Source organism: Puma concolor, chromosome B2 (assembly GCF_028749965.1).
Source record: "Puma concolor isolate L17-30 chromosome B2, mPumCon1.1.hap2, whole genome shotgun sequence".
Lineage (NCBI taxonomy): Eukaryota > Metazoa > Chordata > Mammalia > Carnivora > Felidae > Puma > Puma concolor.
Genome location: NC_141671.1, coordinates 122,962,507 through 122,981,718, shown reverse-complemented (window position 1 = coordinate 122,981,718; position 19,212 = coordinate 122,962,507). Strand labels below are relative to the sequence as shown.

Here is a 19,212-nt window from a genome sequence, read left to right as displayed (position 1 = left end):
CCTCATTTTTTATCACTTGTAAATACGGATATGATTAATAATTAAATCATAGCCTTGTTAAGATTAAATCGGCTCATAATGGAGTCCTTAAAGACTGGCACTCAGAGTGCCATATAAGTACATGTTGAGTGAAAGAAATAAATAAGCTTAGGGGTGCCTGGGTGGCTCAGTCGGACTTCGGCTCAGGTCGTGATCTCGCGGTTCGTGAGTTCGAGCCCCCACAGGGCTCTGTGCTGACAGCTCAGAGCCTCGAGCCTGCTTCGGATTCTGTGTCTCCCTCTCTCTCTGCTCCTTCCCCACTCATGCACTGTCTCTCTCTGTCTCTCAAAACTAAACATTATTTAAAAACAAAAAAAGAAAGAAGCCTAAAGATTGGGTATTCACTCATGAATCTGTGGGGGCACGCAGTCTGAGGCAGAACCCCAAACCTTCCCCTCTGGTGAGAACCAGTGGTTATTTCATACACGTGGTTTGGGTTATTGATTCTTCTAGAGTTTTCAGAAGGGATCTGGTAACTGTCCTTTTTTTTTTTTTTTTGCCAAGAGTCAGTCATTTATGTCTGTATATTATGTTGTAGTTTTTTTCTTTTTAAAGAAAACGTAACCTAGGATTTCCAATTTGGTCACCAAAATTGTATTCTAGAGCATTAGTATAAACCTTGCAAGCCAGTTGGAGTTTAAAGATTTTTATTAGGAGCAAGGTTTTCATACCAGATCTTAAATGCATAATAAAACTTACTAATCTCATGTGATTATTGCCCAGGTATTTCATTTAAAGAGTTTATTGCTTGTAATAGATGCAAATCCTTTGTGTATAAAGGGAGTTAGCTGCTTTTCTAAAGTAAAATTGAAAGCAAGATTAAACTGTTTTTATTAAGTCTTCTTAAATCTGGATTGGCTTAGAACAACATTCCTTAATTGTATTAGATCACAACATAGTTTCTTCAGCCAAAAAAAAAGTGTTTCTATTTTTAGGTTAAAGTACATGCCCTACATCATTTTGTTTTCTGGTCCTCTGTTTCCCTCCGTGTAACATCATAAAGCTCGGCCTAGAATTTGAATTCAGGAGGGGGCATGAATTTGGTCGGTACCAAGTAATCTTATGTATTTTATTGTATGCGTCTAATATACTATTCAGGGAAGGAATCCATAGTCTTAATCCGCTTGCTGAAGGGCTCATGGTCTAAAGTCTCTGCCTTCCATTTTTCTGTTACTCATCCAAAAACTCTTCCATCAAAAGAAATCAGGATATAGATGCCACTGCTTCTGTTAGAGACATTTATTTAACATTCTACTTTCCATACCTCGTTTTTCACTTTAAAATACGTTCAAAATAGGAATCTTACCCTCGCCTGTGCTTCTGGGGTGGTCCTGATCGAACGTCACTTAGCTCCTTCTAATTACAGAATATTTGTCCATCATGGTTCAAACTTCAGGGTTGAACCAGAGGTTCCTTACACTGTGAGGACATAGACCCACAGGAAGATTTCCCTTTGACTCACGTTCAAAAGTAAAGCACAGATGAGCCCAAACCCGAGGCGTGGAATTATTAGCTCATGAGTTCGTTTGAGGTGACATTTGTGTAGAAACCCAGCCCTCCTTAAAGTGGCCACCGTAACACAGAAAAATGTGTGTGGCTGTTCTTTTCACAATAATTAGGGCTTTTTAAAATCCAAACCTTACTATGTTCATAAATTAATGAATTAACCTCTTCCATCTCATGACTAGTCTCTATTCATGAAAGCAGATGGAAGGAATTTGTCCGACGTCACATGCTAAGTTCGGTAATGAGACTGTGGCTGTTATCTGTTAACTACCTTTGTATTCACCCATTCAAGCACAACCTTACACTGCAGGCTGAGTGACAGGTGCCACCAATGAGCCTCCCAGAGCCCTTCTACTAAATAGGCAGAAGTTCCAGCAAGAAAGCGACTTGCGGGGACCCAGAGGCGGAGGGAGAGGGAGGAAGCAGCGACTGGGGGGGGGGGGGGGGTCATCAGTTCACTCGCTTATGCGGCATATGTGTATTGCTCACCCATGACATATGGGGCTCAGTGACAGGTGTGGCGATTCGGGGTGGGTGAGCGAGGCCCACGATGTGCCCAAGTGAGCCCAGTGATGGGGACAGGCAATAAGCAAGAAAATGACTACATGCGTGATACACTGTCAAGAGGAGAGAAATGCTCACATCTAGCTTTAGGTAAGAGTAGTAAAGAAATAATGGAAAGGATAAATGGAACAGCCTGTGTGGAGGAGGTCAAAAGGTCACAGAAAGCCTTTCTGGTGTGGTGACATTGGGCCAATGCTTGTATGAAGAAAGTGGTGTGAAAATCTGGGGACAGGGAGTTTGAATCAGGGGTGATGACAGGTCAAGGGGCCTTGAGGGGACATGAGCTTGACTGAAGATTTGGCAGAACAGCAAGAAAGCCTGTTGAGGCCATACCACGGGGTATTTGAATTCGGACCAGGCTTTGACATCTGACTGCCTGGCCTCGAATCTCAGGTCCAGGGTATGGAACGTTGGGCAAGTCAGTTCATCTCTCGAGGTTTCAATTTCCTTATCTAGAAAATGGGACAATACTGTCTGCCTCACAGTGTAATCGTGGGGTTAAGTGAGGCAATCTATATCAAGCATTCCTAGTTCAGTGCCTGACGTCCAGTGTGGACTCAATACAGCTAATTATTATGCTAATAAATGTCAGACAAGACGTGAATAGTTCTGATAATGCCACCACTGACCGCAGCAGGCGTTTTGTTCAAGCCATGTCAGGACACACGGGAAGTACCTCCCGGCCCTATGTTGAATTATGATGCCACGGTCCTCATCACCTCCCTTCTATACACTATTCCACTTGGGTCAAGACTAAAATGAATAGATTTGGGCCTTAAAATATCTTTTAATTCTGGATTACCTGCAGTCAAGAGAGCTTCCTAGGAAACCAGACATGGCTTAGTGAAGGTCCTGAAGCTTTGGTGAAAGGTGTGAGGTAGGCTGAGAAACACCCACCTGTCCACTCTTCTACGTTGGTGCAACTAATTCAGACTATATGTCCTATGTGTACACAACTTCTATCTTGTTCATTGTTGTTTCCTCCAGCCTAACCTAGGGCCTAGCCCACAGCAGGGGTGCAATAAATATGTGTTGTAGGAGTCAAAAAAGTGTTTCTGGAACTCTCTCAGCTTCTGGGACTAAAGGGGAGCTCTCTGTCTAGTTTGGGGTTGATACATCCTGATCTCCTCTGGTATATGAGTCAGTGTATAGGGAATTAGAGATGCATGTATGGTGTATAGAACCCTGTGTACCTTTCACCAAAAATTATATCTGAATAAATCTACTCAATTCCGGATGCAAGGCCATCTCCAATATTTCATGACCTAAGAAGTTTTACATTTTAAATTTCCTAAAATTAAGGCCATTAAAAAGTTGTAGTGTTATACAAAATATTCATCTCCAGATTTCTATTGTTTTCCCCAAATACAAGACCCAGCCCTTCCTTTGAAAACAAAGATTAAGATTAGCAATGTCATGGAATAATGTTACATACCTTGGTTTAGTAATTAGGTGTATTTAAACTTGACTCTACAGAAAAAATTTGAGTCAATTCCTTCACAGTTTTCCTAAGAGAAATATGTGAAAATCTGAACCTGGCATTTGAGACTTGTTTTTGCTTTTTAATTAATATTAGAGTTTACAGAAATATTTCAATGGATTATCTCGGGCTTAACGATCCCATTGAATCCATCAGATGTAAATGGGCAGTCCACAGTTAGTAATAAAAGATCTTTGTAGAAAAATCATACCATTGCCACAAGTAATCAAACTCTCAAGAACTGTAAACTGGCTGATATTTTAGCCCACTTGCAAGCTAACGACAGACAACAAGCTAACGACAGAAAACAAGCTAACCACAAAGAGAACGAGATAATCCCTGCACATATTATGGGTTATTTTTGAGAAGAGGGGCCCCAAGCCTAGGGAACCCGAAACTTTTATAATAGACAGTAAGCCAGCCTGATTTCTTCCATGGAAGACATTATCTTTAATTTATTGGATTGTAAACAAACCTTTGCTCCGGAGGAGACCCTATCTCTGTCTTCCAAGGCTGTTTGTTACACAAAAATCCTTAGAAAGACAGCCCAGACCAAAGACAGTGCTTTTGCTCAGAAGATATGCAGAACTGCGAGAGAGCCACAGAGAATTGTCTGTCGAGTCAAGTAACCCCCAAAAGCTGATTTAATGTTTTCAATAAGAAACCAGAATTTTTTTAAGTTGCAAAAACTGTAGAGTCTAACTTTTTGTGTGGTTTAGTTTTATGGAGTCTAGCCAGCTTTTTGGAGGATGGGTTAGCAGTAGGAAGCATAAGACTCCTCTGCCATAACATTCAAATTTAGATTTTATACCCAAATAACTCTAGTTCTTCAAAAAGCAATTGTTCATGTGATGTTTGCATAGCTAAAGATTTTGATAGTTCCGGGATGTGAAACAGCAGGTTCTAATTTGGAAGCTGCTTCACTCTAAGATATATTGGGTTTAGAACACAGAAGCATACAGACCAGAGTACATTGAATGTTTCAAAAAAGATTTCAGTATTCTTCATATTGCCTCCTAGGCTCTAGGGCTTTAATATTCAGAATCATGACTGTTAAAGGCAGTTTCAATGATCATCTTTTTTCCCTCCAATTCTTATAGGGTAGTTACATACCTTTAGAGAAAAGGCATACTGCATACATTATTATGCTTTATTTTATTTATTTAATTTTTTAATGTTTACATTTGAGAGACAGAGAGAGAGAGGGGGGGGGAGGGGCAGAGAAAGAGGGAGACACAGAATCCGAAGCAGGTCCCAGGCTCTGAGCTGTCAGCACAGAGCCTGATGCGGGACTCGAACCCACAGACCGTGAGCTCATGACCTGAGCTGAAGTCAGATGCTTCACTGAGCCACGAGGTGTCCCCCAAATTATTATGCTACAAACGTGGGTGTTTTATTATCAACTGTAGCCATTAAACAATCATATTCACACATTAGTCTGTGTTAAGTTTAAGTGTGTAAGTTTAAGATCTTTCCAAATTTTTTTTCTTTTAAATCTTAGGTTTTAGTTATCACCAATATTCCCACCCGTACTCTTCCACTTTTTCCAATTAATGAAGTTAAAGGCCATGTTGATTGATGAAAATGGTGATTTATTTGGTGCTCTGATGTGAGTCATTAAAATAATGCAAAGTAAATTTAAAAATGGCATCTGAATAGTTTTATACTAAGTTTGCATCTGAGCGAAAGAGGAAAGGCTTAAAGAAATATGTGCCCTTGGGGCGCCTGGGTGGCTCGGTGGGTTAAGCGTCCCACTTCGGCTCAGGTCACGATCTCACGGTCCGTGAGTTCGAGCCCCGCGTCGGGCTCCGTGCTGAAAGAAATATGTGCCCTTGCCCAGTGAGATCCTGTTTTCCTCTTTGGAGTTACACGAAGCAGGAAACCAGTACCTAACAGCAGCAGAGTAAAAATTGCATTTTTGTAGCATGAGCACAACTCAACACTTAATGAAATGACACCATCAGTTCCGTTACCATGGGCAACTGTTCCCATAAAACAAGTGCTGAACTTCCCTCTCAGTCGGCACCACAGCGTAGCCCTGTGCCCTTGAAGCCTGTGAATATCACACAGTAAAGATGTGAAAGAGTAACAGACTAAGGTTGTAATACTGTCTTGATCAACCCAAGCATTCCTTTGCTACTTTATGTTTTCCGGAGCACGATGTTAAGAATTTTTCCGAGGAATATTTGCAACATTTAAAAACCAGAATACCTTTCTGATTAAGCCCAAAACAATCATCAAAAAAGCGCCGCATAATGTATTAGCTCTGAAGCATGACATTCAAGTTATAGTTTAGACAAGAAAAGACTAATTTCTCGTAACCCCTTTTTTTATTTTTCGTTTTGAATCCTAGTTCAGTGGTCCGAAAATTGGGATAGTCATACTCCTAGAGGTTCATTTTCCAGAGTACTCCTTCAATGGTACATCAAAGAAAATAAATTTCTTGATTCTTTAGGGAAAATCTGTTCCCTAAATTTTCTTCTTCCTCATCTCCATTGTAATAACTGTTGTTAAAGCACACCCATTACCCATCAGGAAACCTTTTTATTATGACACATGTCCCAAATTATAAAAACCTCAGGAGCACTAATCAAAAAAATGATTGGAAATATTGCTGTATTGAGGAGGGCACCTTTTGGGATGAGCACTGGGTGTTGTATGAAAACCAATTTGACAATAAATTTCATATACTGAGTAAAAAAAAAAGGAAATATTGCTGTAGGTATGGTATGGAAAAATGAGAATGACTAGATAATCATCTTTTCATAAACCTAGATATTTCCAATAATTTACTTTCAACAAAATTAAAGAATGAGCTAACCAAGTTATGAGCTGATATATCATTACAAAAAACTTGTTTTGTTAATGCAGAGAACTGAGTGATACTGCTGTGATAAAATTTCTTCAACTCCCCATCTTTTTTCATTATCCTTGAGAACAATAAATTTCATCTAAAGAGTAGAAATGTACCATATTGTTCTAGAAGTGACATTCACCCACACATACATGATAAAGAAAAAACTCCCCGGTCAATTAAGAGAGGCTTTTTTTCAATACATTTCACTTTTCATATCTGATAGTTATTTCTAAAGATTTGTAACGTATTTCTATAATTTTCATCCATTTTGTATTAATTATTGTGTTAATACCTGAGGGAAAAAATACCAAAATCTCTTAGAGGAAATTTAAAAATCCCTAAAATTTCAATTTAAGGTAATTTTTTTTCAGAGAATTATGATGGAGTGACCAAAAGACTTTCAAGTTTATAAATACATTACAAAAGGATAAAATACCAAGTTCAAGGTGAAAAACTATATAAAATTGATGTTAAATACCTTATTCCTGTATTTTTTAAATGGATGATGATGAATATCAGATAGGTATGGTATTTCATAGAATGATAAGTGTTCTATTTTGTATTAGAGTGTATAATACCATAGAAGTTGCATTCTTTGCTATCAGTTAAATTTATGGTGAAAGGGAGTTTGATGCTGGCTTATAAAGAAAGAAAGTACTTAGTTTTTCAAATTATTTTAAAGGTTACACAAGAAGAAAGTTTGAAGACCACTGCCATTAGCTTTTTCTTATTTCCAACTGGTTCCTGCTCACAAAGGAGTTCCATGATCAATTCTGGCATTTTTTAAACGGAGGGTTATTCGATTTATTCCAATTTCCCCTACAATATTTTCAAAAAATCAGTTGGTGTTGACTAGAGATCATGAAGATAGAAAGATTAGGGAACATTGAGACTTTCTTTTGTTGCTTTTCTTGGTTTGTTTAAGTAATACAAAATAGTATTCTTGAATAAAATATTTGAGAAGAGGCCAGGCATGAGCAAAACTCAGAGAGACTGAGAGAAAGGAGAATATAAGAATAAAAATAAAAATAAGCGAAAGCTATTGCGTCATCACTGATGTTGGAAATGGTGCTCTACAGTGCAGAGTACTTTTAAAGAGCACACTTATCCTATTTAGGGAACTTCCGAAGCCAGGATTTAAACATCTGGTTGGGAGGAAATGGGCCTATTTCCCTCTGACATTCATATTTAAAGGACCTCTTGGCAGACAGAGAGCTAGGTGTGCCCTGTGCTGTTTGCATAGGCAATAAAAGTCATGGGATTTAGCTTTACTTCTGCAGAGTGTGGAACACTGATTTCTCAGCAAGTCAGGTTGTTGAAAACTCTGCACCCTGAGTGTAGAACTTCCTCCAAAGTTGCTAGGAATTCTCTGGTAAGAGTTTAAGACCTCCACGAACTTTTCAAACCTGGAGCTAGCATGCCAGGAGGTTCAGGAAAAGCTCAAGCCAAATGGAAGGTGTGCCTGGAGAGCCGCCGGGTCTGATAAGTGATAGCCTTGGTGGCTCATGTGGAGGGGGTGGAGATAAGCAGGCAGTTTACCTTTGGGTGGGCTGGGTCATCTCCACTGATGGCCTCTACCAATGCAAGTCCTTGTCCTCCACTCACATGGAGATACATCAACATATTTTTTTGACACTGTGTCCGGCCGTCAACACTGTCTGCAGATCTCACCCGGATCAGCCGCGTTCTGACGGGCAGCCGTGGTGATTCAGTAGCATGTGAAATACAAGTTCCAATACTTGTGGACAAATTGTGTCCTGGCAAGTCCAAAATCTCCTCTATCCTCGCAGCCACAAAAGAAAGCCTTGAAGACCTGTGCAGAGGGTCACCTGGGTGGCTCAGTCAGTTAAGCATCCGACTTTGGCTCAGGTTGCGCACTCATGGTCCGTGAGTTCGAGACCTGCATTGGGCTCTGTACTGACAGCTCAGAGCCTGGAGCCTGCCTCACATTCTCTCCCTCTCTCTCTCTCTCTCTCTCTCTCTGCCTCTACCCTGCTCGTGCTCTGTCTCTCTCACTCTCTCTCAAAAATAAATAAACATTGGGGCGCCTGGGTGGCTCAGTTGGTTAAGTGGCCGACTTCAGCTCAGGTCGTGATCTCGCAGCTCGTGGGTTCAAGCCCCGCGTCAAGCTCTGTGCTGACAGCTCAGAGCCTGGAGCCTGCTTCGGATTCTGTGTCTCCCTCTCTCTCTCTGCACCCACCCCCCCCCCCACACACACACACAAACACTCAGACTCTGTCTCTCTCTCTCTTTCAAAAATAAACATAAAAAAAAACTAAAAAAATAAACATTAAAAAAAAAGGCATGTGCAGACTGACATTTATGGAGGCACGAATTGCCAAGGTAGTCCTGGAACGTCAGGGTTAAAGGTGGAATAACAGAAATCAAGGAGGACTGTTTCAGGGTCTGCTAAACTGTAGCGGTGGCACTCATTGTAGAAGAGTTGGCTATGCAGTGGGCACTAAGCATCCCCTCTGACTCTGTCATCAGGGAAGGGGAGAACAAGGACTCCCAGAGAGAGCCAGCACTTCCTCACGGTGCCATGTGTCAATAGCTCAATTTTCCCTGGGAGAGCGATGAGGCCATCTCATGAGAACGCAACGTTGCTGATTTTCAGAAGACTTCTACTTGCCATTACCAATATCAACATAGTAAATCCCCATGTGACATTTTACATCTCCGCGCTCCTTCCTTGTGAACTGATACAGAGCTTCTCCATTCTTTCCGCTTTGTCGTGGCCCCTTCCCAGGGAACGTGGAGGCTTTTCATCATCTTGCTCCTGAGGCTGCCGTGGAAAGATTCTTATCCTTTCAGGAAGTTTTCCCTTGCTGCAAGGACCATCTTCAGAACTTTATTTCACTTTCTGATTTTGGAAGTCTGTGATTTTAGGGTGCTGAACTCATTGTTAAAATAATATCAACAATTTTAACAATAGTTTTAACAATTGAAATCCTTATTTTTGACTTAACAGGCTTCTTATTGGGAGGTTGAACCATCCTTGTCAAAATGCTTGTCAACTGCTACAGCACCCAGTTTGTCAATATTAGATAAGCCAAGGTATCGATTCTTGAATTCTTTCTATTAGATCAAAAAAGAAGTGGAAGCTTTCCACAATGATGCATTATTTTTGGAAACGTCAGGCGCAAGGTTTGCCTGACAAGCTCTTATCAGAGACGAAGGAAAGTCCCTCTCTCAACATTCAGTTCATTGCTCACTGACTGGTTCAACTGCCGAGAAGCTGGCTCAGGTGCTGAATTGAATGCACACCTAGTACCCAGGCTTTCAGTGTAGACTGTGGGTCCTTTCAGGAAGCCTCTGACAGTTCAGATTGAGTGCTTGTAACTAGGGCTTTAGGAAACTGTCCCATCTTCTTGTTGGCGAGCTCTACCACTTTCTACGACAGAAAGATCAGCTCATTTTCATCCGATGTCAGTGTGGGTCTGATGACCCCAGCAATGATTTTCCAAAATCCCACCAAATAATTCCCAGAGGAGGTCATGATGAAACTGGGGAGGGAAGGAGGGAGTTTCAGAGGTGACGAAGTGGGGATGAAAGTAGACCAAGAAAACCTGTGTGAGGAGCACCTGGGTGGCGCAGCCGGTTAAGTGTCGGCTCAGATCATGATCTCACGGTTTGTGAGTTCGAGCCCCGAGTGGGGCTCTGGGCGGAGAGCTCAGAGCCTGGAGCCTAGAGCCTGTTTCGGATTCTGTGTCTCCCTCTCTCTGCCCCTCCCTCGCTCATGCTCTGTCTCTCCCTCTCAAAAATAAGTAAACATTTAAAACGTTTTTTAAAAAAAATAAAGCAAACTTGTGCGAACTCCTCCAGAAAACAGAATGAAAGAGTGACCCATCCCCCACCTCCTCCTTATGGCTGCTAGAGCAAAAGGTGATAAGAGACCCTCCGCTCTACCTTGACAAAAAACGATGGCAGAAAGGGGCAGAGGGGATTGGTCTGTGGCGTAGATTATTTAGCTCCAAAGAAATTGCATATACATAAATTCATCTTGCATTTGTCCAAGGGCAGGTCATTACAAAGACTTTGCTAGAATCACACAACCGTCAGAGCCAGATCCCCAGTCTTAACAAAGCCCCAGACAAGGTTACCCCAGCACTGCTTTGGTCTCATTAAGAGCAAAGTGATCCTACCTCGGGTGTAATCTGCAAGAACCCAATAAAGTTTTTTGTTTTTTTTTTTTTTTTTTTTTTTTTTGCAAGTAGGAAGCGGAGGGGAGGGGTACAAAATGTTGACTTTGAATTCCCTGTTAATTAAAACAATGATCATCGTGTTCCTTTTGTTTAAAGTATCTTCCATGCCCTAAAGGTAACTCGATACGGATTCACGTGGAAAAGGTAATCAAGAAAAAAAAATGTTTCTCCAGCTCTCTTCTATAATTCAATTTGTTTTTCTTACTTTGAAACAGCAAATTTACTATGAGCAGATGTTTTCAGCCCAGAGCCTGCTCTTGTCATGCGAGCCAAGTTGTTAAATTAGAGGCACAGCTGACAGCTTGGTTCCCACATGATCCCTCCCAGTGGTTGCCCGCAGGGGGGCCCCTCCCTGGCTTCAAGCTTCTCCCCGCCCCCACCCCCCACCTCCACTGGGCTAGGACGGTACATCTGGGCTGTATGTGACTGATGGCTTTCCAACACAAGGTGACTTAGCCAGCAGTGAGCCCGGGCTGGGGCAGCTCCTGCGTCCTTCTTTCTTCAGAATCAAAGGCTTAGATTCCACATTTACTTATTCATTAACAAATATTTATTGAGCCACCAGCAAGAGAGCACCGTGATTAAAAAGCATGAGTTTCACAGACTGACCGCCAGGACTCAGTGGCACCCGTGCCACTTGTGAGCGCCGTGACCTTGGCAAATTATTAACTCTTTCAGCCCGAGTTTCTTCTCTTGTGAAGAGGGATAGTATTAGTTCCTATCGTGTGAGATTTGAGGAGACTCGTTTGAAGTAAGTTTCGGGACGTGCTCCGTCCGTTGTACGAACCGTAGCGCCTTTATGAGGGCAGATTGGACTCGAAAGGCTGTAAGCAGAAGACAAGTGCGTTTGCTCCTCGGCCGCCCCTCCTGATCCCATCAGGAGGGTCCTATAATGCTCCCCGTCACTCCCAGAGAATCAAAAGTGCTCTGGTCAGTTTTTGTGCCGACCAGAGTCTCCTTTCAGACACTCAAACATTAAGTCAAGTATAATAATCAAATTTCGGAGCTCTGTTGAATTCAGACCTTCTGTCCACTCAGCTTGCCCAGGTCAGGAAGACCAAGTGGGAGAAGGGGGAATAAGAGAGCCTCCTTCCTCCTGCCTTCGTGGCTCCATTTCCTACCCACTCATTAGCTATGATGTTGGATTTCTCCAAGGTCAGGGGCAAAGGAAATTATAGGGAAGGGCCCAGACATGGAGCAGGTAGAGCGCTGGTCTGGCCCTGAGGCTCTGTATTTGGCAGAGGTCCCAAGCTGCCTCTCTGGTTGCTCCCTGGCAGGTGGCCCCAGCCACTGCCCCTCCCATTTGCATTTCTCAGTCCTGTGTCACATACCAGCGCTTTCTGTCCTCCGCCCCCCACCCCTGCCCCACCCCTCCTCCAGGATTGTCAGGCTCTGTTGGTGTTTCTCCCGAATCCTTTCTCACTTGGCTGGAGAGGAGCAGGAAGCCTGTCCTCTTCCCTCCTGCCAAGGAAGGACCAAGCCCTGCTCTCCAACCATAAACCACTCAGGGCCAGAGCCGAGGTCGGAGGTCAGGGGGCTGGCCCTCCATTTCAACGGGTGTTTGATAATTTCGCTGCTCCCCACCCTCTCTTCCCTTTCTTCTAGTGCCCTGGCTACTACTGAGCGAGATTTTTCCTGCTGGAATTAGAGGACGAGCCATGGCTTTAACTTCTAGCATGAACTGGGGCATCAATCTCATCATCTCTCTGACATTTTTGACTGTGACCGGTAAGGACCTGCTGTTTGCCTCTAACACCTTTTGTGCTCATAGGACAAATGTTGGGGAAGCACACTCACCTAAAAGACATTTCACTGTGGACATTTTTAAAACATTCAAACATAAAGAGGATGTATCTGATGTACCGACCACCCAATTTAAAGTTATCATTCTCAATTCGTTTATAACCCCAGCTTCTCTCTCCCCGAATTGTTTTGGGTCATATCCCAGACAGGACGTCATTTTGTCTATAAAATTTCCACGTGGACCTCTAAAAGATCAGGCGTTTAAAACCTATACCTGCAAGGTCATTATCAGAAATAAAAATATTCACAGTAATCCCTTAGTATCAAATATCGAGTCTGTATCCACATTCTTCCATGTCTTATAGTTATTTTTTATATTTTGTGTTATTTTTTATGTCTTTTATACACTTTTTATGTTTTCTTATACTTCGTTTGAATCACGATCCAAATAACACAATCTGCCGTTGATTGACATGGCTCCTAATTTGTAGGTTTCATCTCCATTTCCTCCTTTTCCTGCCCATCTTTGGATTTGTAATGAAGAAACTGGGTCATTTGTTTCAAAGAGTTTTCCCCACGCTGGGTTTTGCTGATTATAGTCATGTCACGTGGCCTTCTGTCTTTTGGGTTTCCTGAGAACTGCTCTTTAGATCTCGAGGCTTGAGAGCAGATTTAGATTTTCTCATTTGTTTGTCTATAAACTCCTTCACAGATGATGGAGGGTGTCCTGCCACAAAGGCACACCCTGTGTGTCTGCTTGTCTGTCTGTGTCCCACTTTGTCATGCAGGCCCCTTCGAGGATCATCACCCAGATCCGTTATTTTTTTTTAAGTGTTGTTGGTTAATATTTTATTCATTTTTTTTGAGAGAGAGAGAGAGAAAGACAGAACACGAACAGGGGAGGGACAGAGAGAGAGGGAGACACAGAATCTGAAGCAGGTTCCAGGCTCTGAGCCGTCAACCCAGAGCCCCACACAGGGGCTCGAACTCACAAACTGTGAGATCGTGACCTGAGCTGAAATCGGATGCTTAACTGACTCAGCCACCCAGGCACCCCAGATCCGTTATTTTCATTGCATCGCTCCTTCTGTATTTTTGTCATTGATATTTCTCTAAGGAGGAATTTCTTCTCATTAGTTATTTGCCTGCCCTAAAGGATGAATCGTAGGAAAAAGGCAAGGTAAATGCTTGACGTTTTCTCTTGATTTTCTAGTTTTCAAAATAATGAGACAGTTTCCCCAGCATCTTCCAAAATTACTAAGGAGCTGTTCTCTTCCTTTCCTTTTCCCATTATATGTGTATCTGATATACATATTAAAAAATACATATAAAATATGAATTTTGAAAAGTGGATGTGTACTCGAAAAGGTCTATATCTATGCTTCTGAATACTTGTCAACCACTTTTTTTTGAGTACATCTACTTTTGGAAATTCAGTTTTGGAGTTATTCATTAACCATGGTTTGGGTTTTTACATAACATTTTCAAATGTCCCACGTTTTTTAGAAATAGCCTAAGATTAAAGGAAACAAAGAAACTGGTCATTAGCACCAACCATGCGTGTCCTTCTCAGATCACGTGCATAGGCCTGTACCTTTCACCTTCACACACACACACATACACACACACCCCTTATCTGCCCCTTGATGTGCAGAAAGGAAATATAAATGCAAAAATGGAGTGAGCATGGCATAATGTGTCAACTTGTCCAATCGCTAACCTGATACCTGAAACCAGTGTGACATTGTGTGTCAACTATACTTAAAATTGTAATTAAAAAATAGAAGAAAGAATGGAAACGATCAGGGATGGGAAAAGATGACATAAGTCTCTGGGAAGGCTAGCTAATGTGTAAGATGAGCTAATGCACATTCAGAAGTTCTCCTGCATTTAGAACAAACGTTGGGAAAGCACATTCACTTAAAAATCCTGGAATGAACCTGTAGATGACATTTCACCGGGCTGCGTTTGAAATTCCATACAGGTTTCTCCCGCTGTTCAAAAGTAGAGTGTGTCTACCAAACCACTCAGAAGCCAAAATGGCCTGAAGCAAAGCAACTCGCACTTCCTAAGAGCGAAAATCCTCTCTGGATTTTTCTCAGTTAGCAAAAACAGATACCGAGGTAGGTCTCTCATAAAAGCAAAGTGGCAGGACACGAATTTGCTGAGAACAGGGAAAGCTGTGCTTCCTTTCAAAAGTCAACTTCCCAAGGGGCGCCTGGGTGGCTCAGTCGCTTGAGCGTCCGACTTCGGCTCAGGTCACGATCTCAGAGTTCGTGGGTTCGAGCCCCGCATCGGGCTCTGTACTGACAGCTCAGAGCCTGGAGCCTGCTTCGGATTCTGTGTCTCCCTCTCTCTCTGCCCCTCCCCCACTCACACTCTGTGTCTCTCTCTCTCTCTCTCTCAAAAATAAACATTAAAAAAAAATTTAAAAATAAAAAAAGAGGGCTGCCGTGTACTCAGCACGGGAGGGCACCTGGATGGGCATTGTGACCCGCGGTCTGTGCAGAAAAGTTGCGAAAGTCCTGGGTGTTTGGGGCGAGAAGATGCTCAGGGAAAGGATGGATGGGAGCTCGCTCAGGTGCCTGCGTGGCTGTCACGCTGTCATGACGAAGGGACTGGAGAGCTGACCCGGAGGGCAAAGCAGGACCAGAGCCAGAGCTCTTGAAAGGTAGTATTTGGACTTCAGAATGAGTGAGGAAGGCCTTTGTAACAGTTGGGCCAGCCCACTGTGCGGTGAGAATCTCTGAAGTCATCAACTCATCAACTCCATGTTACTGAAAGTGTTCAAACAGAACAGAGGACGAATTCGATGAGGTGACCTTTTTTTTCCCCCACTGTCTATATTCCGGTTTTATGTCCCAGAGAGGAAAGGATGACCGATTCTACAAGCACTTTATTAAGCCCTCACTGGGGCGAAAGCCTGTGCCAGCAGCAAGGAAAGCACAAGGGATCGGACTTTAATTAAAACTGTCCAGGGGCGCCTAGGTGGCTCAGTCAGTTGAGCGTCCGACTTCAGCTCAGGTCACGATCTCGAGGTCCGTGAGTTCGAGCCCCGCGTCGGGCTCGGGGCTGACAGCTCAGAGCCTGGGGCCCGTTTCAGATTCTGTGTCTCCCTCTCTCTGCCCCTCCCCCGTTCATGCTCTGTCTCTCTCTCTGTCTCAAAATAAATAAATGTTAAAAAAAAATAAAAAAAAAAAACAAAAACTGTCCAAAGAACTGCAGCACTGTCCCTTCTTCCTGCTTCTCCTCACCTCACTGACTGGCAGGTGGTTCATATGCCCAGATCCTTCCACGCTGCATTCCCAAACCTCCCCGCTGCACTTTTCCCTGACTGACCAGTCGGGATTCGTGGCTGCGGCTGTTAAGGGCTGTTTGCACTGTCTCTGGCTGAGGTCAGTCTGAGCCTGTGTTTGTTAAGAGCCAGTTTCTTTCCCACAAGTCCCCGCCAGGCTGGACTTCTTGCTGCTAAGCCCGGGGCAACGCAGTGCCCATGCCAGGCTCCAGTGCCCTGGGGGCCGCTTCTCGCCAGTTAACTTGCCTCGAACCTTGGTCAGTAACTACAAAAGGACTGTATCTTTGACCAGAAGGAGTCAGAGGAAACACCAGGCTGGCAGGAGAGGATGCGGCTTCTTGTTGATGAATCTTAGCAAGCTAATGCCTTTCATTAGAACTGTTACCACTTCTGGGGCACCTGGGTGGCTCAGTCGGTTAAGTGTCCGACTTTGGCTCAGGTCATGATCTCTCAGTTTGTGAGTTTGAGCCCAGCGTCGGGCTCTGTGCTGATGGCTCAGAGCCTGGAGCCTGCTTCGGATTCTGTGTCTCCCTCTCTCTCTGCCCCTCCCCTGCTCACACCCTGTCTCTCAAAAATAGATAAACGTTAAAAAAAAAAAAAAAAAAAAAAGGAGTTATCACTTTTTTCTCTGAATCCAGGAAGAGGCATCACAAAACTGCTGCCAGCTACTAAAATGAATATTGCCAACACGAGTGACGTATTTGAGTCAGGGTAAAGACGGGTGAGCTCATTTCAAGAAAAGTGCATCTGTATAAATGTCTTTTAAAATATCCACCAAATAGAAACCAAACTGCTACAGCCAGTACTCCCAGGAGGGGAACTGTGGGGTGAGGAGAGAGAGAGAGAGGAGATATTTTACCTTCTGCTTTCTCTGTTTCTGTGCTGTTTGAAGTCTTTTTTCTTTTTTGCAATGAGCATATTCAGCAGGAAGATGGCACGATGGCATTGGATTTAAATGGTGGTAGTCACAAGGCTTCTATTTACTTTGACAGGGCAAGCTGGGGTAGTTGGTAAACATGACACTTACAGAGGTTGACTATTTTTAATTTGTAGTTGCTATTTCCCTGGATATATACCCTACCAGTGTATTTGGAAATACACATGTTTTTTATATGCTCTAAGAAGCAGCTGTCCACAAAGTGGGTCAAAGCAACACCAAACACATTTTTAGGGATGCCTGGGTGGCTTAGTCAGTTGAGTGTCCTACTCTTGATTTCGGCTCAGATCATGATCCCAAGGTCCTGGGATTGAGTCCTGTGTTGGGCTCCACACTGAGGGTGGAAACTGCTTAGGATTCTCTCTCTCTCTCTCTCTCTCTCTCTCTTTCTCTCTCTCCCTCTCCCCTGCTTTCCCTCTCTCTCTCTCTAAAATAAAAAACAAAAAGCAAAACCCACATTTTTAATCAGTCTCTTTTGTCCTTTGTAGATCTCATTGGCTTGCCATGGGTGTGCTTTATATACACGATCATGAGCCTCGCATCCCTGGTTTTTGTTGTTGTGTTTATACCTGAGACGAAGGGATGCTCTTTGGAACAGATATCAGCGGAGCTGGCCAAAGGGTAAGTATTCTATGCACTGCTCTCTGCACAACACTCTGGTCCAAAAAAAATGCAGCTTTTATGTACAACTGAATAATGATAACATCTGAAATTATTTCAGGATATTCCCTACGGTGTGAAGCCATATCTCAGAGCACAACTGCAGGTTTTAGGGCCATGTGTTGAATCTGGGTGACCAAGCGAAGGAATTAGAATAACCAGTGCTTTCTAACAGGTGAACTTTTCAAAGCCCTTTTCAGAAATGTTCAAAGAACCTCTCTCGTCTCCCGGGGTCCCCCACCCAGGAGGGGTTTTTTGTTTGTTTGTTTGTTTGTTTGTTTGTTTGGGGTTTCAGGTAAGTCTTGGAATGCCATGTTCATCCCGTGCCAGAACCACAGGCTTCTATTCCTATTACACTTGTAGGTTGTCTTTAAGCCCTAAACACCTGTTAAGGCTAAGATTATCAGGAGCACTCGAGTTTCAGTGACTGCAGTCATTCCAAATGCGGCACAATCAAAACGAGTTTAAGAAGATAAAGAGTTTCTCGCAGGGATAGCATTCAGAAAACTGGTGAAACGCATCTCACATAGAGAGATTGTTTAGACCATTTAACTTAGACAGGGGCTGTAGAAAACTCTTTGGTTTTGGTAACAGAGCTCACAGCTCTGACTGCTCAACTGAGGGCAAGGAGGTGATGCACAGGGGCCAGGAATGAAGGGGAACTCGTTCTTCCTCGGATTAAATCATTACACTTGAACATGGAGAGATTCTTTCTCTTGGGTTTCAATATACGGGGAGGGCATGACTTATTTACAGTTTGGGAATTTCTTCCAGAAAGTCTTTCAATGCGCTGGAGAAAAATGTATGATTGCTACAGGAAATGTGGGCACCGTGATGCTTCAGCTTTTGCCTGAAGGAAGAATATACCTGATAGGTGATTTGATGGTAGCTGGCCGTGTACATATTCATGTAGAGTAGGGTTTGGAAAACTTTTGCTTTCTATTTTATACACTTTTAAGTGGTTTGCATTTTTTCCCCATGTTTATTTATTTATTTTTGAGGTGGGAGAAGAAAGAGAGAAAGACAGAGAGAAAGAAAGAGAGAGAGAAGGGGGGGGAGGGGCAGAGAAAGAGGGAGAGAGCATCCCAATCAAGCTCCATGCTGTCAGCATGGAGCCCAACCCGGGGCTCGATCTTACCAACTGTGAGATCATGACCTGAGCCGAAATTAAGAGTCAGACGCTTAACGGACTGAGTCACCCAGGAGCCCCCGAGAGTGGTTTGCCTTTTTGAAATATTTCACTTAAAGGGGCACCTGGGTGGCTCAGTCGGTTAAGCATCCAACTTCGGCTCAGGTCATGATCTCGCGGTCCGTGAGTTCGAGCCCCGCATCGGGCTCCGTGCTGACAGCTCAGAGCCTGGAGCCTGTTTCAGATTCTGTGTCTCCCTCTCTCTCTGACCCTCCCCCATTCATGCCCTGTCTCTGTCTGTCTCAAAAATAAATACACATTAAAAAATAAATACATACATAAGTAAATATTTCACTTAAGTGAGCAGAAGGACTTTTCTCTTAATTCAAGCTGTAAGTTAAACATCAAATTGTAGGATTACTTTTTAATACAGATAAGGCCCCCATTTTAAAAAAAAACACAATGAAAACGAAGGTTACTCATCTACGAAGATATGTAATTGTCAGGAAAGCCGGCTGTACCCTTGGCCTGATCAGCACATTGCCTGGCCCTATGCTAGTTGAAACCAACTGACTGGATTTCTTGGAGAGCACAGAATCTCAACAAGACTGTCACAGATACCTGATTCCAATAACTAGTAGCCTCAGACCTTGGTAACTTTATGCATTCATCTGAATACTTGATTCAGATTCAAGGCCTTTTTCCGGGACTTAGATGGCCAGGACGCTAAAGACTTCCAAATCTGTTGTTCAGTCTTCACCTCTAATTCTTCCCTGTCACCTGTTTCACATCAGCTG

The 19,212-nt window shown here is 43.2% G+C and overlaps 1 protein-coding gene across 1 annotated transcript in view; it reads left to right on the top strand.

Annotated features, from left to right (window-relative positions):
* SLC2A12 (solute carrier family 2 member 12) overlaps positions 1-19,212 on the top strand; it is a 59,172-nt gene that overhangs the window by 27,698 nt on the left and 12,262 nt on the right. Inside the window, 2 exon segments of the mRNA XM_025925876.2 lie at positions 12,257-12,379; positions 17,115-17,247. Coding sequence (XP_025781661.2) covers positions 12,257-12,379; positions 17,115-17,247 — 256 coding nt within the window.